The sequence below is a fragment of the Herpailurus yagouaroundi genome, unplaced genomic scaffold (assembly GCF_014898765.1).
Source record: "Herpailurus yagouaroundi ecotype Mexico unplaced genomic scaffold, PumYag 142, whole genome shotgun sequence".
In the NCBI taxonomy this organism is placed as follows: domain Eukaryota; kingdom Metazoa; phylum Chordata; class Mammalia; order Carnivora; family Felidae; genus Herpailurus; species Herpailurus yagouaroundi.
The window spans coordinates 4,604,905-4,628,571 of NW_024412397.1; the positions used below are offsets into that span (position 1 = coordinate 4,604,905).

Sequence of the window (23,667 nt, forward strand, 5' to 3'; positions counted from 1 at the left end):
CCACCGCCACCCCCATAAAAGACAAGGCTGGCATAGTGGACCGATTCACATTTGGAAAACAAAGATGCTTCAGAGATATTCATTCAGTCTGAAGGCAGAGGAAGGAACAAGGCATCTCATGTGCGCAGATAAAGGGATGAAGTAGGGGCCCAGAAGTCATCTGACGTTCCTGAAGGCCATCAGGGCAGCTCAGGCAGTGTGACCAAACAGGTGCTTCACCGCGTACGTGTGGAGGGGCTGACCTGTGAGCGGGAGCAAGTGCGTGTGCCCAAGGCCAGCAGAGCTGACACAGAGGCAGGGAACACATCCTACGACGTTGAGCAGGTATGGGAGTCCCTGCTCTGTCATCACGGGCCCTCAGGAGGAATGTTACGTATGAGCTAGACCAGCATCGCAGACCCCGAGGTAGCCTGCTCGGGCTGTCACAAGGAGGTTCCATAGGCCAGTGAATGCAACAAGAGAAACCTGTTCTCCCCCAGTTCCAGAGGCTGGGAGTCCAAGATCAAGGTGTGGGCACAGTTGGTTCCTTCTAAGGGCTGGAAGGGAGAAAATCTTCCCGGCCTCTCAGCTTCTGCTCCTTGCTGGTGGCTGGTGTTCCTCATCTTGCAAACACATCACCCAATCTCTGCCCTTACCTGCACATGCCCTTCTCCCTGTGTGCGTGTCTGTGCTCAAATGTCCCTCTTTCATAAGGTCATCAGTCCCATGGGATTAGGGCCCGCCTACTCCAGTATGGCCTTGTCATAATTAATTGCATCTGTGAAGACCCTATTTCCTAATAAGGTCAAGTTCTGAGGTAATGGGAATTAGGACTCCACTGTAAGAATTTTGCAGGGGGACACAATTCAACCGCTAACAGGCTATGTCTCCAAACCACCTCAAGAGATCTTTCTTTTTATGTTTTTAATGTTTATTTATTTTTGAGAGAGAGAGACAGAGCGTGAGCAAGGGAGGGGCAAAGAGAAAGGGAGACACGGAATCCAAAGCAGGCTCCAGGCCCTGAGCTGTCAGCACAGAGCCTAATACGGGGCTCACATTCACGGACCGTGAGATCATGACCTGAGTCGAAGTCGGACGCTTAACCGACTGAGCCACCCAGGCACCCTGAGAAATCTTTCCAAACACACCAGACTGTGAATCCAAATCTCCAAGGGTTGTCCTGGCCAAGGTTGGTCCCTGATCTCTCCCCACGCATGGTTGGGGCCACAGGACCATCTGCACCACACATCTGGCTCAACGTCCACACTGTTCCCTTTCAAGCAGGCTTTGGCCATGACCATCTGTTACTCCAAGGAACTTCTCTTCTTACTAAATAACTGTTCAAGCTGCACATTGAAGCAGCCTGTCCACCAAGGCCATTTCAAACACAGGTCAGTGGAATTCTGCAAACCATCTTTCTATGCATCACTCCATATAGGGGCTGTTGTCTTACGACAGATTGACAGGTTCTCCTAGATGCAGGTGATTTATGATGCTGACTGTGAACCTGGTCACGGACGGTACCAGGCTCCACTGACTGTCCGAGTCGGCCCACAGCCACGTGTTGATGGGAAACGGTGCAAAGGAAAAGAAAGGAAGGCGTGAACAATGTTGGATGAGGCTTGCTTCCTGATCCCCACACAGCAGGCTCCCTGAAGCCGCCGGGACTGATGCAGATGTTAAAGTCCCCTCAGAAAACTGAGTTAACAAAGTGTGCCCCACGGATCCTTCCTCTATCTGATGCCACGCAGTCTATTTTTCTGATTTCCTTGGGACAAATGTGATGGCATGCCTACGGAGTGACGGGAATTTCAGCAGGCACATTTCCTGGCCCTGGTGCAGTTACAAGTGGCCACGTGACCCCTCCCGAGAGTCAGAGGCACGTGGAAGGAACACGGGCGAACTCTGGATTGTGCCTGAAAGCCCAGGCTGAAGTGCGGGGGCACCGGAGCAGCCACCAGGGGCCGTGACAGGACAGAGCAGCAGGAAGCGGGCCCCCAGTGACAGAAGAGCTGCCAGCAGCCGGGCCTACCCGCGCAGACCTTACGAGGACAAACGTGTACACGGTCGTCGTGGCGAAGCCTCTGGTCCCAGTTACCCGGCCTATGTCCTCACTAATACACGTGGTAAGGATTCTGACACGTCTGTCATCTTCTCCTGACACTGTTACCGCAAGGAACGGGCAGACCGAACTTGACCTTCCCTCCGTGATGCGGAGACGTTCCAGTCCCTTTAGGTTCAGGTCTGAGGAGCTCCTCTCAGCTGGTGGCCTTCCGGGTCAAGGATGTGGCCCTGTAAGTGCTAGCTTTTTCTACGGGAGACCAGCCAGGCGGTTGTGTTTTTGTTGGTGGAGTAAGACAGTATGGACAAGCTTTGGATTTCTGCAGTTCGGAGGCCTCCCCAGATGCAGAACAACTTCTGGAATGCTCACTGATGAACGCCATCCCCTCCGCACCACATGGGGCTCTACCCCCCGACTAGAAACCAGAGCTAAAGCGCAAAGGCCCGGAGCGAGGTGGCTCAGAGGGCCGAGCCGCACAAGTGTCCACGGTGAGTGAGTGGCCTCAGAGGCTGTCCTCGGACGAGCTTCGCAGAGGGGTATGGGTGGGCCAGGGGAAGATGAACAGGGGGGGACCCGGACCCGAGGGCTCTGCGGAGGAGAACCCAAGGAGTGAGGGTGAGAGAGGCCACGGGGCTCAACGAACCACATCTGGTGTCACCAGTCCGCTCTCCTCGTGTGGGTGGGCGAGGAGCCCCTCCCCCCACCATGAGCCCACATAGCCACCCACACCCCCTGCACAGGACGGCGTGCTCTGCGAGTGAGGGCAGGGGCAGGGACTCTCCCGGACGCTTCGTTTTTACTTTTTATTTAGCAGCACATACTGAGAACAACGAATCATTCCACTTAGGCTTAGGTTTTGAGGAATCATAATGAAGAGAAGACAGGAAACACTAGTCACGGTTTAAGGTCTCGAGAAAGGACAGAACGGCACAACAGTGAGGGATCGGAAAGGGTGGCCCCCCCGATTAATATCCTGAGTGCGCACGAGCCTGAGTCAGGAAGCAGAGATGGGACAGAAAGCACCCAGACCTCTGTTCAGCCCAAATGGATGCCAACCAGAACCTCCCGCAGAACATGCGCTTTCAGACCTTGGCTATTTTCCAGAGACCCTCACGCTGACCTCCTCTGAGAACTCAGCTGTCATCCAGTCTGACAAGAGGGAAGGGAGAGAGACGGGCTTTGCTCTCCTCAGCGATCAGAAGAGAGCACAGGGCGGGGGCAGAGGGCGGGACTCCTCCGGCAGTGCTCCGGGGAAGACGGGCCGTCTCACTTCTCCAGCTGAGACACCTCATACAGGTACGCAGCCAACATCTTGGTTCCTTCTATGTAGTTAAGCCTAACGGAGAAGAACAAGCCATCGTGTCGGCTGGCGTCCAGAGGTCCAGGCGTGCACACGGCATTTTCTGGGACGCCCACCGTCCTGCCCTGGTTTTTAGTTCCGCTGGCCTCTAGAACCTGGTTCTCGAGTGCAGGGTCCAGTCCAACCGCTCCTCTAGGGACCAGTCCTGGCTCGGCCTCACAGAGCATAGGGGGCCTCACCCAAGACTTGATAAGAAAAGCCTTACTTTGATCACAGCCCCTCCTTTTGTGTGTTGGATAAGAGGCTTCCAACTTGTGCCCTGACACCCAGGTCTCCGGCCCCTCCTTCTGCCCTCCGAGCAGGGTCTCGCCTCTGTTTTCGCCCCTGACTAGCCCACCCCCGTTACCCCGAAATGCCCACGGGTCATCCCTGCCTGGAGCACTCCTCACTGCCGCTAACCCAGAGACCACCTTCCATCCCTGTTGGTTAAAAGAGCCCCCGGCACGTCTGCATAAGCCAGGAACACATAAAAGGGGTTCAGGAGCACAGCCGGCAACGACACTGGGATTTTCCAAACAGGAAAAGGGCGGAGGTTCTTTAGGAGCCAGAGATGAAGTCCTGAGATCAACACACACCACTGGCTGAGCCTCCTGGGGAAGACCCACCACCTCCAGGAGCAACCACGCCCCCCCCGCCCCCCGCCTCTCCCCCGAAGTGTTCACTCCCCTGCAGGCGGGGGGCCATAGAAACCGCCCCCTCCCGCTCTGCTACAGGACAGGAGGCGGCGGGGAGCGAGGAGGCAGCCATGAGGACACGAACCCAGGTTCAGGACGAGGACCCAGAGCCTCACCTGTTGAGTTTCTCGTTCTGGGAGTGGGCGCCATCATCGGCTGAGCCCACAGGCAGCAGCATAACATTCTTCCCTGTGGCTTCCTGAAAGGTCAAAGTCACGGGAATACTGCCACCTTCCCTGGTCAAGTCCGGCTCGACACCAAACACTGGGGGAGAACAGAAGGAGAGATGGTGAGGCTGGGCGCCCACCGCAGATGCAGGGTCCGGACCCTGTGTGCGGCCTGCAGCCGGCCGCCCCGCTCTCAAGGTCGGCTGCTGGCAGGGCCCTGCCCACACACGGCCTCCCCTCGGGGCCCTTGCTTGCGTCCCCAGAGAGAAGTCTGACCTGTTTTCAGGGCTCTTCTCCCAGCCATGTAATGAGGGTGATTGAAGTCCGACACCCAGGGTTTCCCACCGTGGCCCATGTACACCTTGAACTTGTTGGGGCTGTGCAGTTCAGCAAATTTCTTCGTCAGGTAGCTCGTAACCTGAACCACAAATGAGAGACACAATGTATTATTAGCCTGGCGTCTGATCCGGTGCTAGAGATTTACTCTACAGTGGTCTACAGCGAGTCTACGATGGGCCGATGACAAGCCTACAGAGGTCCACAGCTAGTGTACATAAGCCTAGCACACGTCTACAGTGCTAGAGCCTGCAGACTCTACTAGTCTACGAAGAGCCTCCGTGGGTCTCATTTTCTGCTGCTAAATGCTGAGCATAACTGCGATAACAAAAAATGGATTTTATCAAGAAACATAACCCAGCCATTTGAAGGTAAAAGGTAAGCTTTAATTTCAAGCAATTCACCCTTTACATAGATGTTCCCACATGATAACACTTCAATCAAGGCTTTACGAAGTCTCTGGGTTTGCTTTATGATAATAATCACATCTAGACCAAAAGTGGAGACCGCGGAACACCCGATGGCAATCTCAGTCCTCAGTTACCTGCAGGAAATCTTCCTGGATGAGGTGGGGCCACTACTCCCCAAATCTGCCCCCCTCTGGAATTCTCCCCTTCCAGAATCTTGCCCTTCCACTCCTCACCACAGCCCAGACACAGCTCCTGCGGATTCCTCACCCAACATACTCGGCCCAGTCAGCATCGGATCTGAAGCCTTAGGATGAGGTCAGAGGTCAGGTTTTAGCATGCCTCAGCAGTGACAAAGGTCACATGTGATGCTTTTTATATGGCCTTTAATCTTTCATCAGTTTCTGAACTGTTCATTCAGTAATTACAGAGTTGGCAAGAGTCAAGAAGCAGGAAGTGTGGGTCTGGAGTTTGTATCTTTAGCTGCTCAGCACCCTACTGGGAATCTTCACCCCCAGAGTCTCCGCGGAGACAGAAGCCCCCCTCCCGGCGTCCCAGCTCCCTCACATGCCTGCTCGCTCACAACTTCAGGAGTCATGTTCGGCACGAGCCTGATGGAGAACTTGCCCACCACTTTCCTAGGGATCACAGTCTTGGCCCCCGACCCAGAAAAGGCGCCTTCAATCCCGTGGAGGGAGAGGGACGGGTACCGCCATCTGTGCATCAGGATGTCTTTCTGCAAAAACAGCAAAGTGGGGCAGGTGACCGCACTGCCTACTTACGAAGGAAACGCCAATGTCATCTGGAAGTCGCCCGTAGTCACCGGCCAGCCTGGGGTGGGCACAATCACAGGCGGGAGGTACAGACCCTAGAGGGCTGACGGATGAGCCCGCCCCAGTGCGCTCTGGTACCCGCTGTGACACAGCACAAGGGGACTGTGCCACTCTGAACGGCCTCGAGGGTGGCATCTCCATGCCTCCTCGTGGCTCTGTGCTGCCGCAGACTAGAAGAGCCACGGGGTTCCCGCCAGACCCGCAGAATTCAGGGGTCAGCCGTAGTCCCACAGACATCAGAAGCATCAGGAACCGGGAGGAAGAGGGCAGCACGACGCAGGCCATCTGTGAGCCCCGAGGCCCTGGGCCCACAGGGCACAGAATGCAGCCGTGGTTCCTACTGGAGAGGAAAAAGCCAGGACCGTCCACTATCTCCTGGGCCCAGTGACCACAGACAAACATCATCCCTCTGCCAAGGGGACTGGCACAAAGCAGCCCCCACCTCCCAAACGTATGACGGGTACCACAGACACGCAGCCACCTGAACAAGCACCTGGCAGAGAGGAACCTGACAGGGTCCCCGGGACTCCTCAGTGACGGCCACCTAATGCGTGGACTTCCTGTCTGTGACCAGGTGATACCTGGCCCTAAGGCAGACCGCTTCCGTAAACACAGACCCTAACCGGAAGGCGGCAGGAGGAAACAGAAATCTGCTCAGAGCCCCACTTTTCCAGGCTCGGGGGCCCCCCCCCAGAGGAATGTCTCCTGGCCTCAGGACCCAACCGCCAGCTGCCCTGCCTCTGCTCCGACCCACTGACTCTGGGGTGCCTGTGCCCAAGGTGCCTCTGCGCCCCTCCCGTCCCCACGACACCAGCTGCAGGCCCCCCCCCTGCAGCAGCACGACTGGTCTCCCCACCCCACGGCCCCAGCTCCAAACCCGTAGAGCCTCTGCCACGGTCTGCCCTCAAGTGAGGTCTGATCAGCCCGTCCCTCTGCCCAAAACCACCGCATCCGTCAATTTCCCGGAGAGCACGTGAGCTCCTCAGCACATCACAGGCCTGCTCGCCCGGCCTTCTCCGTCCTCCTCTGGCCAGCCCTCCCCCCAGAGAGCTTGCCTCGCCCGTGCCCTGCTCTGCCGCTCACCCCTCGGGCCTCACCCCTCCCAGGCGCACCGCACCGCAGACCTCGGAGTGGCCTCCACACCCTTTCACGCTCCCTCGCCCATCTGTCTCCTGGAGAGGTGAAACTCATGGGCTGAGCCTGGCCACACTCCTCGTGCAACCCGGGATCTGTTGCTGCAGACCAACTCACGTTGGCTAAACCAGACATACCCTGACTCAGAAGAAGAAATACGGTAACACGGTTTTCTCCTAAGAGTTAAGTGACCATTCTGTGCAAACGGTTTCCACCATGGCACCCGGCTATCAGGTATGCCTTGGGTCATCCCTGGGCCCAGAGGTAAAAATTATCCAACAAATGCAAATAAGGCAAAAGCCCTGCCACTATGTGTTCTCCGTGCACATTCTCTAGCTCCTAAGTCGTCAAAAGCCATCATGTGACTTTTTTAAAAACCTCCTAATTCCAAGCCCGAAAATGTGCCGCTTTCCAGCATCTGCACCAACCGAGGGTTTCAGGACACAAGGACCTGTCCAGGTCTTTGCCAGCACCTCGGGCTCCTTCCCACCGGGGTCCCCTGGGCAGGGCATGTCGGGAGGCCTTGCGGACGGATGGGCTGAGGCGGCGGGGGGTGGGGGGCAGCACCTTGCACCCGTGCAGCAGAGTCTCTGCCCCCACGTCCCTGGTGTACTCGTCCAGGTCAAAGTCTATCTTGTCGTAGAGTGCCAGCTCCTCCTCGGTCACGGGGGCCACCGCCTCACTGATGCCTGGGATGAGGATCTTTCCCTTCTTGTCCATCAGAGAGCCTGGAAGGGCACACAGAGGAGGAGCGCTCGGTGGGCAGGCAGGCAGCTCCCACAGGGCGGTGCTCGCCGCGGGAGCCTGTCCGCCCAGCCACGGGCCGAGGAGGACCGTCTTCCGGGCACGTATGAGGGAGCACTCAAGCACCATCTAGGCACGTGTGATCATCGATAGTTTAAATAGCTCAACAACGCAGTGAGGTGAGCAGCATCACCTTCCCATTTTAACGCAAGGACACCGAGACGCCGAAGGGCAGGTGACGCGTCCACAGTCACAGACCAGGATACACACGGAGCAGACTGCCTCCAGCAGGCTCCCTGTAAAAGCCACTACGCTAGCCAACAGTTCTTTTTTAATACATGTTCCACAAGAAACTAGCTGCTCCCAAGCTAAGGAGGAAGACAAGCCTGGGTGGCTCAGGCGGTTGAACGTCCGACTGGGCTTCAGCTCAGGTCTGATCTCATGGTTTGTGAGGTCGAGCCCCACGTTAGGCTCTGCGCTGACAGCTCAGAACCTGTTTCGGATTCTCCCTCTCTCCCCTTCTCCCTCCACCCCTCCCCTGCTCGCGCTCTGTCTCTCCCTCTCCAAATAAATTTAAAAACTTAAAAAAAAAATTATATAAAAAAGGAGGAGGAAGACAAGTAGAACAGAGTAGACTCTAGTCTCAGGAAGGAGACGCTGACAGGGAAGGAGACAGAACTTAACTGAATCATGGGTGAGGCAAAGCCACATCCAGCCTCAAACTGGGCTGGGCCCCGCTCCCACAGAGCTGAGCGCACAGGAGCCCTCGCTGGGCCGCTAAGATATAAAACACGCTGAGGGGGTGCCCTCCGAGGGGCGGAAAACACAGCCGTGTCCGGCGGAGGGATGGTCAAGTGATCCTAAGGGACGGCTCCCACAGGGTCTGCCCCAGTCGGGTCTCGGGCCAGGCAGGCAACACTCGAGGGGGGTCAAGGGAGACGGGCAGAAACGAAGCGTGTCCATCTTTTAAAGGAACAGGGAGCAGCGGGAGGGAGCAAGAGGGAAAGAGAGGAAAGTGGACCATAAAGGGTGGTGACAAGCACCAATGCTGGGGACAGCCCGGAAACAAGGCCCCTCCAACTTCTCTCCCACGTCGGCAGGGAGTGGCGGGAAGCGTGCTCACCCATCAGCAAGATGAGATCTGTCATGGCCTCGTGCACCGAGCCTCCGTACACGCCAGAATGCAGGTCTCTGTCGCTGCACTCCACCTGCACGGACACAAGAGACCCCTCCACTTGCGGCTTGGTGGGAGCTCATGCTCAGCACGCGACAGTCACGAGACCCGACAGTTTTCAAGACTGCGATCTGCTCCCTCCAGGGGCAAAGCAAGGCATTTCCCAGATGACAACGCTCCGGCAGCGGGACGAGACGGCGCTCCGGGCCACGTTGGCCACGGGTGGGGGGAGCGCGGCCGGCCAGCTCCCTGAGCACCCAGAGCCCTCTCCCGAGGCCTCGCAGGGACCCCGCGCCTTTCTGCCGAAAGGGAACACCAACACGAACAGCAGCGGCAACGACCTTGAGCCTGAGGACCCGGGAGCGGACCCCGCCCGCCGCACCCCCATCCCCCCCCACTAACGTGCGGGCAGGGGCAGCTTTCAGGCCTCGCCAGGCCCGCGCCTCCACACCTGTAAAGCGGTGAGGTGGGGGCATCTGCGGTCGGCCAGAGGGTTCTTGCTCCGGCCACCCGGGAAGCAGTCTGGGGACACCAAGCGCTCAGGGCAGCAGCGATGGCTGCTCTGGCATCTCCGGCCCACAAAACACTCCCTCACGGGAACCAGTTCACCCCGCGTGCCACGCACCTCATCCGCGGACGGGACCCGGGCTCAGCTGCCCGCCCCGCCCCTACGCCCGGCGGCTTCGGCGTCTAGTGAAACGACCCAGTTCCCTCAAGACCTCCGTTCCAGGCAGGGCCTGAGGGGACATCTTGACTTTTCAAAGTCTTTGAAAAATGCTTTGCACCAGCCAATCTTCCTAAACGAGCTACCAGTTCTCTTTCCTCGACTGCTCCGAGGCGATCCTGCAAACACCCCCTAGCTGCAAGTTGGGTGAAACTGACTTCTGAGCGCCGTCCGCGCCCGGAGAAGCGCCCAGTCGTGTCACGTTAACCACTAGACGCCGAGAAGGCTCTGTGCTCCTCCATCACGCGCATGGCTCCCTTCCCGGGACCCACGCACCGGGGGCTTCGCAAGGGCAAGAGGGCCTACGGGTCGGGAAGAAACACCACAAACACGTAGAGCTCTACACGATACCTCAATGAAAAAGTAGCAAATGCCCCTGAGACCGTATGTGATGCACGGCTTCTTCTTTCCCAGCCAGTAGTTGTCAGAAATGCACACGTAGTCCACGTCTTTAAAGAATGTGTCCTTCCGCGAAAATATCAGCTCGTCCAGGCCTTCCGAGCCCGACTCCTCCATGCCCTCTAGACAGAACCGGACGTTAACCGGGATCTCCTGTGGACGGGAAAACGAGCACTGGGAGGCATTCAGCTCTCAGGCGCTGTTTCTTCTTAGACACAAAAGACAGAAGTCACCGAACGCTTTGCAATCACAAATCTCAAATACTCAACTTCCCCCAGACCCACCACTCGGGCAGGCTGTGTGTGCCCTGCAGCCACCCTCCGCCCTCAGGTGCCGGGCTGTCAGGGGACAAGCACGGACCCAGCCACCCCCACACGGAGGACTCCTTCCGAGGATGCCACAGTGCGACCACAGTTCCTATTCCCGGGGACGTCTGCGCTCACCCAGCGTGAATCAGGCGCCTCCGGGGAAGCCTGAGCTGCTCTCTCTACGACACAGGCCGTGACACAGAGAAAACCAGTCTCCACGGCGTCAGTCACCAGTCACCACCCGCGCACTGTTCCCATTCGCAGGTGCTCCGCACTAGGACCCCCACTCTCCACACGCTGACAGGCCCCTTCCCCGAAGAGCGGAGACGTTGCCTCCCTGACGCCTGCTCTACAGTTTTCCAGGTCTCCCCAGCGCCGTGCAGTGAGGAAGGCGGCCCTTCCACAGATGGGAAAATGAAGCGGCCTCCAAGCACCGCGACCCGCCAAAGGTCACACAGGCTACAAAACGGCAGAGCCCCACGTGGATGCAAATCCGTGGAGTCCTGGTTCCGAACTGCCCCCAAACAGCACTCTGCACCAGCTACCCCGCTTCCCCTGCTTCTGTCTCTCAAACGAAATCTTTCCTGGGACGTTGGCAGGTGGAACGCGTGTTAAGTGGCGCTGCTCCGGCGGCCGCACACGGCCACGCTCCCCGCAGTCACCCCCAGATCCCGAAGGACCCCGGAGGAAGGAGAGCCTTTCCAGTCCCTGAGCCCAGCCAGTCAGAGGCTCTGGGCCTCAGCTCCCTCCTGTGCAAAATGACACCTTGGACCAGGGAGTCCCAGACCCTTCCCAGATGTACCATTCTACCCTCTGACAAAAATGCTTGTCTCATTGTTCTCGTTTTATCATGACACGGGATAAACCAAGCGCAAAAACGCTCTATACACACTGATCGAGATTAGGTTAAAAATAGTTGAAAAGATCAAAAAGTAACAAAACAAAAAACTTTGGACAGCTGAGATTCTAGGACCTTTTTCCTCTCTACTTTTCTAAACTTTAGACAAGGAGAAGGTATTTCACAGTTAAGGAAATATATTTCAAAAGCTAAAAATTTCTCAGGAAGATAAAAACCACCCTGAGAGAGACAGGGGTTGCCCACGACCACGGAGCCCAAGTCACGGCCCGTCGGTGAGCCCTCTCAGAGATGGAACCTACAGCTGAAAACTCAAAGTTCAGGTGCTGGCTGGATTCCTGCTGAGTCATCAGGAGTATGACCTCTGAACAACTGTAAAACCATTAACAATTCCTAAAGCTGGAAAACAACCTATAATCTCAAATCTGATCCAACTGCTGATGCGGTCTTGGGGAACCTTGCTTTCTCCGATCCCGGTGACCTTCGATCTTCACAGGCGGTTCTAGAAACAGACAGCCCTGCTTTGTACCGCTCTGACAGAGCCAGTGAGACATGGCTCAAGTACCTGATTCGTTTTCTGGAAGGCTTCCAGGGCATTCAGCCAGCCGGCCACCGGCCCCTTATCATCGGTTGCGCCTCTCCCATACAATTTGCCTAGAACAGCAATCAGCAAATTCAGTTACAATCACAATGAAATAGAAAAGAAAGTGCATTTCTGGAGCTCATCTGATACCATCTTCGCGCACCACACACAGCCCCTCTTCAAACCAGGCGCCCTGTTTTCGTTCTATCAAAAGCCCCACGTCTCCATCCGAAATTAGATTAGGATTCGCTATGATCTAAGAGCAAGCCACGTGGACGCCCCCACGCTCCCCTGCCCTTCTTCCGCAGACACAGCAGTTAGTGCTCACGTTCCTCCTGACCCGGGGCGTGGACTGCAGGCCCAGCCCCAGGAGGTCACTACCAGCCGGTCTACTTCCACGACCACCAGGCAGCAGTAAGGGTAGGCAAAGTGGTCATATGTACGACCTACGGTGCACCATCATCGAGAGAGAGCTGTCTCCCTCAACCTCATTTGGTAAAGGAAGGAACATGTTTACTCTTCACTTCTCCAGGCCATCACTTGGAAAACCAGAGGACACAGTATTGCCTCTCCTCTGTGAAATCAGTCACAGGACCCGCCCCCCCCCCTCCCCACTGCACACTCGCTCCTGGGACCCCTTACAGAGGGAGGTGGCTGGGCTGGGCACTGCCTGCCACCACGGACACTGGGGAATCAAGCTCAGACCCTCCTCCTGCCCCTGTCACACAGTGTGGAGCTCGGCACAGGGAGACCAGGACAGAGGAAGGACGGCAGCCCGGCGAGGGCGGGCTGAGGCTCAGCCCCTCTCTGGCCTGTTCTGTGGTGAGCAGTCAGTTCTCTGACTTCCTCATCCTCGGCTTGCTTTTAATGTTGGACACGTTCAACGTGACCACCCCGAAGCGGCGTGAGGCTTCAAGCCATCACCACCCTGGGAATTTCTTTTTATCAACTAAACCGGCTTTTCGCAACAGCCGCAGAGCCCTCCTGAAAAGCATCCTTGTTCCCGCGACAAGCACTGACTGCATCACTCCCACGAGCCAGAATGCGCTGGAAAGAGGTGCACGGAGGCGCCGTGCTCCCTCCCTCCAGGCCCCGGCCCCGACGAGGCGACACAGGTCACCACCAGCTGACCACAAGGTGAGGAGTTGGTGCAGCTTCACCCACGCCTGGGACTCCGCCGAGGACACCACTCTGTGTGTCAGAACCGGGCACAGGCTGAGTGGGAGGCCTCACACGCCAGCGCCGGTGCACAAGCAGGTGTTCCTGTGGCGCAGTTGAGGAGCCATGAGGGGGAGACGGGGCGGGGAGGCCGAAGAGCCACGGAGTCTCCCGAGAGGTGTCGGGACAGACACATCACGCTTCGGTCATCACGTGGCAGGAAGAAGAGGGGGGCAGGACCCACAACGTCAACAAGCCACGGGAGAGCGTTCAACAGGGGAAGAGCGGTGGCCGGGGAGAAGGCCCAGCAGGCACCGGGGCGTGCGCAAGCAGTGGGGGGACTGGCCAGGTTTCTGGTGCGTGTGGCGGGGGAGACGGTGACAGAGGAAACAAGGGGGAAGGGCAGGCCGGAGAGCAAAGACACGGACTTGTGCTCCGGACAGTGGCAAGCGGAACGGCGCGCAGACGTGTGGGTCTGACGCTCGAGAGAAGCCGAACAGCAAGTCACAACTGCACCGCGATAGCGACGGCCGTGCGGAACTGGGTCTCCTCAGAGATGCTGCTCTAAGTGAAAAGGTTCCTCAAGTGTGCACAGTAATGAACACGGCTGACACTGAGCCGGGGAAAGGTCTGAACAGAAACTAAACGCATCCAGTGAGAAGGGCTCTGATGAAAGATGGTCTGGACTTTGCCCCAGGGGGCCGGGTACAAATGAAGGGGCTTTTTCCTCTGGCCAGAGATGGCCAAGTATGGAGACAGGGAAGCTCAGGAATGAGTGCACGAAGAACCTTTATACCGGACAGGGACAGGAAGAAAGAGGCCGGCCTGAGGTGGGTCCTCGGTAAAGATGGTCAAGTGCCTGTGGGCACGTGGCCGGGGCGGCACCCACTGACTATTACTGAGTGACTGTTATGTCCCTTGCCACGGGAGGCAGGGCTTGGGCAAAGACCAGTGCTTCCCTACTGTCCCAGCGCACAGCTGCTGAAACACACCCGGGAAGCAGCCGCATGCCGGGTTAGGTATCAGACTGCAGGTTTTTGAGGGCTGCAAGCCTGAATTCAGAACACGTTTTCTGAGAAAATATCAGCAAGGGAAGAAGTCCAACAGACCCCAGGCTACAAATACTCCTCTCCACGAGGACAGGTAAGCTTTCTGATGTTTCAATGACTGGTGCACATGTGTGAAACTTCCGGAACCCAATTGCTAGGTGATGTGAACACGACTTGCTCTGGAAAGAAAACAAGTTATCTTTCTGAGGCAAGAGAGTAGAGAGGCTTCTCCAGATGCTTCCCCTGCTAGAGGAAAGCGTCCCTCACCGTCGCGTTCCACCAGGGTGAAGGGTTCGCTATCCCAGCCATCCTCGAGGGCTGCCGGCTGCACGTCCAGATGTCCGTAAATACACACGGTTTTCTTCCGGGGGTCGGAGCCCAGCTTGCCGAGTAAAATGGGAGGAAGTGGTATCTCGGACCCATCAGGGAGCTAAGAGACGAGAAGGAAGCAACAGAGGACAGCCATTGTTTCCAAAATTCGGTGCTTATGGGAGATACCATTAAAGTACCTTGAGAATTTTTATCTGTTCTTATCAACCTTCATTATAGAGTTTAAGAACACATTGTTCAATTGCATCAGTTAACAACAAATTACTTTCCCAAAATCCACAGCACTTAGGCCACATAATGTTTACCAACCACAGGGAGTTTGGTGAATTTTTCAAAGCTGACTTTTTTAAACGTCTATATTGACAAAACATATTATGAAGGCCATGCTTGGGATACAACTTTGCTCATTATTTTCCAAAATAATGGATGAAAACTACTACCATCTTCAAGCAGGAGACAGGTTTGAAATTCCGCACGTGGGTCACAGTTATGCACAGGAAAGGATGCAGACCAGGACAGAAGGGAACGGAATTCACAGCAAGTCATATTAACGTGGGCAGTGGGAGCTGGAGCCCCCTCTCAGCTCCCTCCCAAGCCTAATCGGTGTCCCACAGCCTCGCAAGAACGGGGGACAGGGTATCAGTCACGGCACTAAGTGGACACGTCCCTTGGGGACCATGCCAGGCTGCTGGAATTCTTGTACGATTTGTCTTTTTGTCTTTCCAGTGCACTCCGCTCATAAATACTCAACTCTCAACTCGTAACTCTTGGAGACCCTGCAGTACCCATGCGCAGCCTGGGAACCAAGGTCACTTACCCACATGAACCGCCCCCAGGGCAGGGTTCACGCACCAGTACGGAAGGACAGCCACAGCCATGAGAGGCAAAGAATCGTTCCTCAGACTCACCACCCTGGTCACACGTGACGTGTGACACTAGTTGCATCCGGCCCTCAGCTGGCCTCAGAAAAATAATGACTTTCAAATGACAAATTTTCTCTAAATAAATTTCTACTCAGTATAGCTGAAATGCTCAATAGTTTACCATTCTCAAGGATGCCATTTGGGCCCATAGATAAATTCATACCGAAATTCATGTTGCAAGTTGCAAACTCTGTCGGGATGTCCCTAACTTCCCAGAACGTGAAAGAATAAAGTCTGGCTGAGAAACACAGTCCAGGGTTTACGGGGATACCATGTTATCCTCTACCAGAGAACCTGCCTGGGCAGAAGCCTTCGACAAGGACCGCACGTGTCTCCCCACTCCTGCCCCAGCCCCACAGCCACCACGTGGGTCCAGCTCCCAGCCCTCAGGCTCACTGCACCGGCACCCAGCGGGTCGCATTCCGTCCTGTGCACTTTGTTCACGTCTTCCCTCACGCCACTTCTTGCTCAGGGACCATGACTGTTCCATTTCCTGAGCACTTCTGCCTGGAGGTCGGCCCTCGGTGACCAGGTCCCCCACAGCTACCGGCCAGGCACCCTTCCCATCCTACCGCCCAGGCAGCAGACGGGCCCGACATGACGTGGCCTGAGCCAGCCTCAGCAGTGAGCCCCGTGCCAAAGAGCCCCACGTCGGCCCTTCCCACCGTCCGTGCCTGCCCTCAAGCCTCACCCGCCAGGGACCCGTGCTCTGAGGTCTGGCACTAGGACCCGGGCTCCCTCCAAACGTCACCTCTCCCCCAGAAGCCTGGGGACGCTCCAGCTTCTGCACGTACGCAAGACATCCAACTCCACCTTCAGACCTGCCCCAAGCCTCCTGGCTTCCTAAGAAACGGAACGCTGCTGCCCGGTGGACTCATGGGGAGAGAAGCCCCCAGAATCTATGGAGAACTTTTCTAACAGTGGTGCAATCTGTCAGTTCCTTGATAAAAACAGGTCTTATGTAATTCAAGAGCGTAGCAGTCATTTGTGTTTTGTGGACACCCTTTCTTTAGGAATGCGCTGTAACACCAACATTAAATAGAATCAATCTATTGTAATGAAACAACCCTTACAAAGTATTCACCACCTAGATTTTTTTTTAACATGTTGGGAAAAAAGGTAAGGGAGCGGTCAATTATGCTTCTAAAAGAAAATAACACAAAGAAACTTGATTTATCCTCTCACAAGTAGGGAAAAGTGCTGGGAAGACGCAGTGTATCTTAAATCAACTATTACATCTGTTGTCAAAAGAAATCTCAAAGATACGATACTGGACTGGGAATCAGGAGGCCCACGTGCGAATCTCCTTTGTCATGACCTGACTGTGGGTTCCCTGCAGAGACACAGCCCATCTGGGCCTCTGGGTTCTTCCATTTGTGAAAAGACTGGACAAAACCCCAAGATTATGATACCACCGGACACTCAGATCATCAAGCAAGAGAACCGAGAAAAGCCAACCCTGTCACACTGTGCAATATAAAAGAAATTACAATGGGGCATTAGTGGTTCAGTGGTAGAATTCTTGCCTGCCACGCGGGAAGCCCAGGTTCGATTCCCGGCCAATGCAGCCTTCGTCTTTGGGGCACCTGGGTGGCTCAGTTGGTTAAGCAACTGACTTCAGCTCAGGTCATGATCTCACGGTTCACGGGTTAGAGCCCGGCATCAGGCTCTGTGCTGACAATTCGGAGCCTGGGGCCTGCTTCGGATTCTGTGTCTCCCTCTCTCTCTCTCTGCCCCTCCCCCACTTGTGCTCTGTCTGTGTCTCTCTCAAAAATAAATAAAATGTTGGGGCGCCTGGATGGCTCAGTCTGTTAGGCATCTGACTTCGGCTCGGGTCATCATCTCACGGCTGGTGAGTTCGAGCCCCGCGTCGGGCTCTGTGCTGACAGCTTGGAGCCTGGAGCCTGCTTCAGATTCTATGTCTCTTTCTCTCTCTGCCCCTCCCCCACTTGTGCTCTGTCTCTCTATGTCTATTAAAAATAAATAAATGTAAAAAAAAAAGCAAAAATAAATAAAATGTAAAAAAAAAAAAGAATATTACAAACTTATGAAATATGGCATTACCATGGGACTTGAAATCACCTGAAACTAAAAAGTGGAATAATGTTCCATGAAGTGAGACTGTTTGTTCAAGTTAGGAAGAAAAAGAACCGATTTCATCTGTCAGAATCCTGACGAAAATGCAGCCGGGCCCCCAGCCCCCACACAAAGGTGCTCGTTTTCAGGAACCGAGTCATTAAAAAAGTGCCGTTTCTACCCCCTGGGATGCCAGGGGACACAGGGTGGTGAGCGGGAAGCTTCGTTACTTCTACACCTACGTGGGTAGCATGTGACTGCCTGGTTTGAAAGCAGGCTGCTTTCTGCTGGGCGGGGCCCACTATCTTCTAAGAATGGCCATTACATTAATGTATTTCTAAGTAACCTCAACAGCTCTGCCACCTGGAGAGAATGCCGAGTGTTACAAAAGCTTTGCCCCAATCCAACTGAGGGAATCACAGAGTTTAGTACCCAAATGGGGCCTTTCCTGTTTGTTTCAAAGACAAGCAGATTACCTGAAGCAAGATGGCTTAAGAATGTGCTGAGTCCTACCAACCCCTCAGGCAGACCTGCTCCCCAGGGTTCTGTAACTCCCAGGTGCCGGCCCCTTACCTTCTGTTTCCCAATATCTGCCAGTTCCACAGAGCCCCCCAGCTGCTTGATGTCCGCCGCAGCGACCTCCAGCATCCGCCTGATTTCACCTCTCTTCTCGGGCCACGCAGATACACTCTGGATGGCCACCCATTCCGCGAGTTTCTGTTTGGGGATGATCAGCAAAAAGGGACTGTGAAAAGGTGCCCCTTAAGGGAGAAAGGTAGTCGTGATTTTGCCAGGTTTCGAGGACGCCAAGTTGACTTCCTACCTGTGGCCACTCCATTTAAACGTGACGGCTATATGTAAAAGAGAAGAGCTACCTCACTGGTTTTTTTGTTTAAGATTTTTAAAAACTGTATTGTTTCACGAACTACAGCTTAATAGCAGAAAAATGTCAGAATGTGTATTTTTAACCATTAAGCATGAGATGAATGTAAAATGCACAAAGTTCCATAAGTAAGTTTATGTCCGAGTCTAACAAAATTAAAGCTGAAACATACAGAAACAACATCTTCACAGTCCAGGTCAGCTCATTATCCACGCTGACAACGGCCAAGTTCTTTAAAGTATAATTTTTAGAATGAGAACTACAGATTTCATCTGAAATGTGTCTCCCAAGAATAACTTTAAAGCACAATTCTTTAAATTCATGTCAAGAAACAGATGAACTTATAACATTACTGAATCATTTAAAACAGACTAAACGCAAAAAAAAAGTTAAAGTTCTCTAGTCTGTATCTACTACAAGAATTTGCATGTAGAGATTAAACAAAAATGTCGGATGAGCTCTTCTACTTCTACGAACATATAAAGACTTTCTGTCAAACACTAAAGGGTAACTTGCATACTGTGATGAGAAGGTAGAGGAGAAGACCTCTAAATAATACATTTTAGGTTACCATTTGTGTGTGTGTGTGTGTGTGTGTGTGTGTGTGTGTGTGTGTGTCAAGAACTCTCTTGGAATATCTCTCTCAGCCAATTTTCAGTACAGAACACAGTATTACTAACTACAGTCACCCTGCTGTACATTCAGTCCCTGGAACTACTTATCTCATAACTGAAAGCTTGATCCCTTTGACTGATATCTCCCCATTCCCACCCCCCCAACTCCCAGCAACCACCATTCCACTTTGTTTCTCCACATTCTACTTTTTAAGATTCCACATATATGTGAGATCACACAGTATTTGTCTCACTCTGTCTACACAAAATTTAAAAAAAAAATTTTTTTTTTTAACATTTATTTTTGAGAGACAGAGCATAAGCAGGGGAGGGGCAGACAGAGAGGGAGACACAGAATCCGAAGAAGGCTCCAGGCTGGGAGCTGTCAGCCCGACACAGGGTTCGAACACACAAACTGCGAGATCATGACCTGAACTGAAGTTGGACACTTAACTGACTGAGCCCCCCAGGCACCTGTGTCTGCATAATATTTTTAATACTTGATATAAATGGCATGGCTCCGGGGTGCCTGGGGGGCTCAGTCAGTTAAGCATCCGACTCTTGATTTCAGCTCAGCTCATGATCTCATGGCTCATGAGCTCGAGCGCCCCATGTCAGGTGGGCTCTTTGCTGTCAGTGCAGAGCCTGCCTGGGATTCTCTCTCCCTCTCTCTGTCCCTCCCCCACTCATGCTTGCTCTCTCTCTCCCTCTCTCTCTCAAGAAACAAACCAAAATAAATAAGTAAGTAAATAAATAAAAGGCATAGCTTATATTTGCTTCTTGACAGTTTCTCTGAGCCCCACTGGATTAAACCTAATTTTAATGTTTACTGGAATAAATATTCTCTTACCTTAATGTAGCGATCCTGATTTTCATCAACATACTTAAACAGGGTAGTGAGGGCCGACATCTTTCAACCAAATCGTGGACCTTACAGGTTCCTGGAAGGAAACACAACCTGTCCGTCCTGCCTGTAGATGGGTCTGACTGAGCAGTGGGCCAGGACGGCACTTGTCGAAGAGGCTATAAAGTTCTGCTCCACCCTCGCAGCCATCACGAGGCCTCCAGGAAGTGATTACAGTGCACACACAAGCAGTGAGAGGCTCAGGGTGATTTCCCAATTCCTTTCTCAGAAGGAACGTGTGCACAAAATTGTGGGCCAAAAAAGATAATTAACTGAAGGAAGGGCCTGAGTTGAAGACAATCTGATGAAAATTAAAAGTAGGCAGCTCCCAGGGCGCCTGGGTGGTGCAGTCGGTTAAGCGGCCGACTTCAGCCAGGTTACGATCTCGCGGTCCGTGAGTTCGAGCCCCGCGTCAGGCTCTGGGCTCATGGCTCAGAGCCTGGAGCCTGTTTCCGGTTCTGTGTCTCCCTCTCTCTCTGCCCCTCCCCCGTTCATGCTCTGTCTCTCTCTGTCGCAAAAATAAATAAATGTTGAAAAAAAAAATTAAAAAAAAAAAAAGTAGGCAGCTCCCGGTAATACTGATTTATCAGCACTTAAGATTTTTCTGAAGCACGCACTGAACTTCCCACTTACTACCTACCACCACAGACAAAATAATCACTCCAAAGACTGCAGCAAAAGTGTCACATCCTGTCTGTTACTGTCACAAAGCCACAACACAACAATCAAAACCCAAGGCAAAGAAAGTCCGATTTAAAAAGTTGATGATCTGAGCCCAGAAATGGTCAAAGGCAACATGTGAAACCTCCACACGGGCCTGATTAAGAAACTTCCATGGAACTGAGCCCCCCTCCAGAGTGCATTTTCCAACAGCTCATGTGTGAGACCCAACACATCCTGCTCTGCCACGCAAACACATACAGGGGAAAGGAACTCATTTGACCAGCCATCTAAAGATGGGAATGAGCAGGAAACAAAAGGATTCTGGTTTGGGGACTTTCAAAATCGGTTCCCTCTCCTTCCCTCAACTGACATTTCAAATTCCATCAAGTAGCAAGACTGGCCGGAAGCATCACAAGTCACACCAAATATCTCAGAAATGCAGCAGGAGTGACGAGGTCCTGTCACATCCAGGTAGTTCTAAACGCCTGTGTACTGACACACTGCAGTCGAAGAGTAGTTTTTTCTTGGTAGAGGATTCCAAAGTGATTGCTAAACACAGCAGTGACTCTATACCGTGACATGAGGCCTGGCAGCTGCTTAGCAAACAGAAAGATGCCCCAGCTGTGCTGTATGATTTCTGTGATTTCAGATCGGCCAGCTCCAGCTACGTAGTTCTCAGCGCATAAAATATTTACACACCACCCAGCCACCTAAGACTGCTGCCCCTGAGGCTTTGATCTGAAACACAAGTCAGTCCACAAACGCTGGAGAGGCATTTCATGAGCATAAATAAGTCAAATTTCCATCTATCTGTCACCAATCATGTAAACTGGGAAGCTATCTAGGACCATATGCTACACTGGGTGCTTTTCACTTGGGTTCCTGGTTATGAAATACCATAAACCCCAAGCTCACTGTGGGATCTTCTCACTAATATTCTTTGCGGTCAAAATGAACAACCACCTTCCAGCTAAGGCAGAGATGTATCTGCACTTTTACCCAAGACAGAACAGAGATCAGATTGTTCACCTCTCCATGCCAAGTCACAAGGCTGCCTGAAAAGCAAATGCTTCTCTGAATTCCTAATCTGGTCAAAGGAAGTCAGGCCAGGGCCATTTTCTCGCTCCCGCTCACAGTTCTAGGAGTTCCTGTCCCAACCCGCCCCTCTTCCCCATCCAGAACGGAAACCATTAAAGATGGGACCCCTTTGACATGCCCTGCGGAACCCCACTTGTGAAGGTAAAAGCGCTGTGTGGGAGTGAACAAGAGAAAATATTATGCTTTCAAAATAAATGCCAGGATCTCTAACTTTCCCGGGGGTGCCACCACTTAAATAATGAACCTAGTGGCAGCTGGAACCACCGGGCAACACCTACATGTGTCCCAGTCCTTGTCTCTCATGTTCTCCAGCTCGTGACACCGGGTCAGCACGCGGATGACCATCCGGGACCCCACCCATGCCGCGGGGGGCCGCCCGAGGACAGGACCACCCCCAGTTTGCACATGGGGAAATTGAAGCCGAGAGCAAGACTGAGCCGACCGCCTCACACCCGCCTGAAAGTCTGACCCTAAGGACCGCTGACCCCGGGCCCCGGCCGGCCAGCAACATCGACCTAAAGGCTCCAGGGGAGAAAAGAGCCTTGAGTTTTTTGGGGGCCTCGTCAGGAGGAAGTGGTTGGGCGGTCTTCTGCGCGTCTTGCCCGCCGCCCGCAGCGCGCCGGGTCCCCGCGAGGGCCTTCTTTTAACCGCGGTACCCTCTCTCTCCGTCCCCACTGGCCAAGCGCACCAGGCGGTGGGCCAGGCCTCTCCAAGCCGGGGCTCCCGGGCACCACTCCCCCGGGGACCTCGGTCCCTGCTCCCACACGCCGAGGCGCGACCCATCCGCCCCCTCCGAGGACCGCCCGGCCCGGCCCGTCCAGACCGCTTACCCCCTCAGCTGCAGCAGCGCCGGTTCCGTACCACGTGCCCAGTCACGCCCCCGGCGCGGGACCGCCTCCCACCGCCCCGCCGCCCCGCCCACCAATCACCCGCCTCTTCCGGAGTGCCGGCGTCGCCCCGCCCCTCCACCGTCCCTCCCACCACCCTCCGAGCTCCTAGGGGAGCTGGCGTCGCCCCGCCCCACGCCTCTCCACCCACCAATCACCGGGCTTGTTGGAGAACCGGCTTCGCCCCGCCCCTCCCCGCCTCCCAACTTGGGAGACCTGCGGGGAATTCCTGAGCTGTGACCCTGAGGGCTGCGGCCGTGCGGCCCACTCCCTGCCTGCTCCTTGCTTGGTCCCGCTGGGCTGGGGTCGGGTGCGTGGATGGTGAGGTTCTGAGGCCCCGGGAGCGGCGTACACCCCACGCTCAGGCTCGGGGCGGCGCGCCTGTGCCGGGTCACACGCGGTGCCGTTTGATGCCTCCGGGCCCTGGGTCCGCAGGGCCCCAGCGGCCCTGTTTCTGGGGGAGGGGGTGTATCAGTGTTTAAATCCAGTGATCTCGGGACTGTGGACGCAGGAGGACCCACCCTTTTTCTGTGCTTACCTTTGAAATACCGAGACCCTAGGTGGTGGTGATCGTCTCCGTGAGAGCGGTCCCACAAGAACTTGGCAAAGAATCTACGCTCCCACATTTTGTCTGCTGTTTATAAAGTTTATTTATTCTGGGTGAGAGAGCAAGCAGGGCAGAGGGAGAGGGAGAGGGAGAGAGAATCCCAAGCAGAGCCCAACCCAGGGCCTCGGCCCACTAACTACTTAGATCAAGACCTCAGCAGAAAGCAAGAGTTGGCTGCTGAACCCACTGAGCCACCCAGGTGCCCTTGTTTTTAATAGCAAGTGTAGTAGTTGCAAAAGATGTAAATACTTAAAAAAAAAAAAATGACCTCCCCCTTAAATTTTCCATCTATATCCCCTCAGAGTTGTCAAATTGTAACTTCTTGTCGATTAAAGTTCGAAAAATGAGGGAAAATTAAATACTGAGAAGTCCTGATTCCACTTCCTCCCCCAGTCCAGTCATACTGTACAAACAGCTTTTATCTTAAGAGGAAATTTTTTACATATTCGGTAGTCTATTATTTATTTTTAACTATTTCTTTTTTCTTGAATCTTTGTGTTTTTTAAAAACATTTTTAATTGAAGTAGAGTCTTGACATATAACGTATTTGTTTCAGGTGTACCAGTGATTCAACAGTTATATCATTACGAAATGCTCAGTGTGTAATTACCATCTGTCATCATACAAAGTTATTACAATATTATTGACTTAGCTCTAGGTTACATCTCTATGACTCATTTTGTTTATAGGTCTGTGCCTCTTGATCCCCTTTACCTAATTTGTGCTTCCACAACC

General features: G+C 54.0%; 1 protein-coding gene across 2 annotated transcripts; it reads right to left on the reverse strand.

Moving 5' to 3' along the window:
* Positions 1 to 2,825: 2,825 nt before the first annotated feature.
* CNDP2 (carnosine dipeptidase 2) lies at positions 2,826 to 22,339 on the reverse strand. 2 transcript variants are annotated; one of them, XM_040478561.1, is made up of 12 exons: positions 22,269 to 22,339; positions 19,624 to 19,713; positions 17,850 to 17,993; positions 14,215 to 14,377; positions 11,723 to 11,811; positions 9,946 to 10,146; positions 8,820 to 8,904; positions 7,520 to 7,680; positions 5,557 to 5,721; positions 4,519 to 4,660; positions 4,192 to 4,339; positions 2,826 to 3,377 (listed from the first exon to the last, which is right to left on the reverse strand). In XM_040478561.1, the coding sequence occupies exons 2-12, from the start codon at positions 19,681 to 19,683 to the stop codon at positions 3,308 to 3,310; spliced, it is 1,428 nt and encodes a 475-aa protein (XP_040334495.1). In that variant the 5' UTR covers positions 19,684 to 19,713; positions 22,269 to 22,339; the 3' UTR covers positions 2,826 to 3,307. The 2 variants fall into 2 exon arrangements, with proteins under 2 accessions (XP_040334495.1, XP_040334494.1); XM_040478560.1 differs by lacking the exon at positions 22,269 to 22,339 and having other exon boundaries at positions 19,624 to 19,887.
* Between the last annotated feature and the right edge of the window lie 1,328 nt (positions 22,340 to 23,667).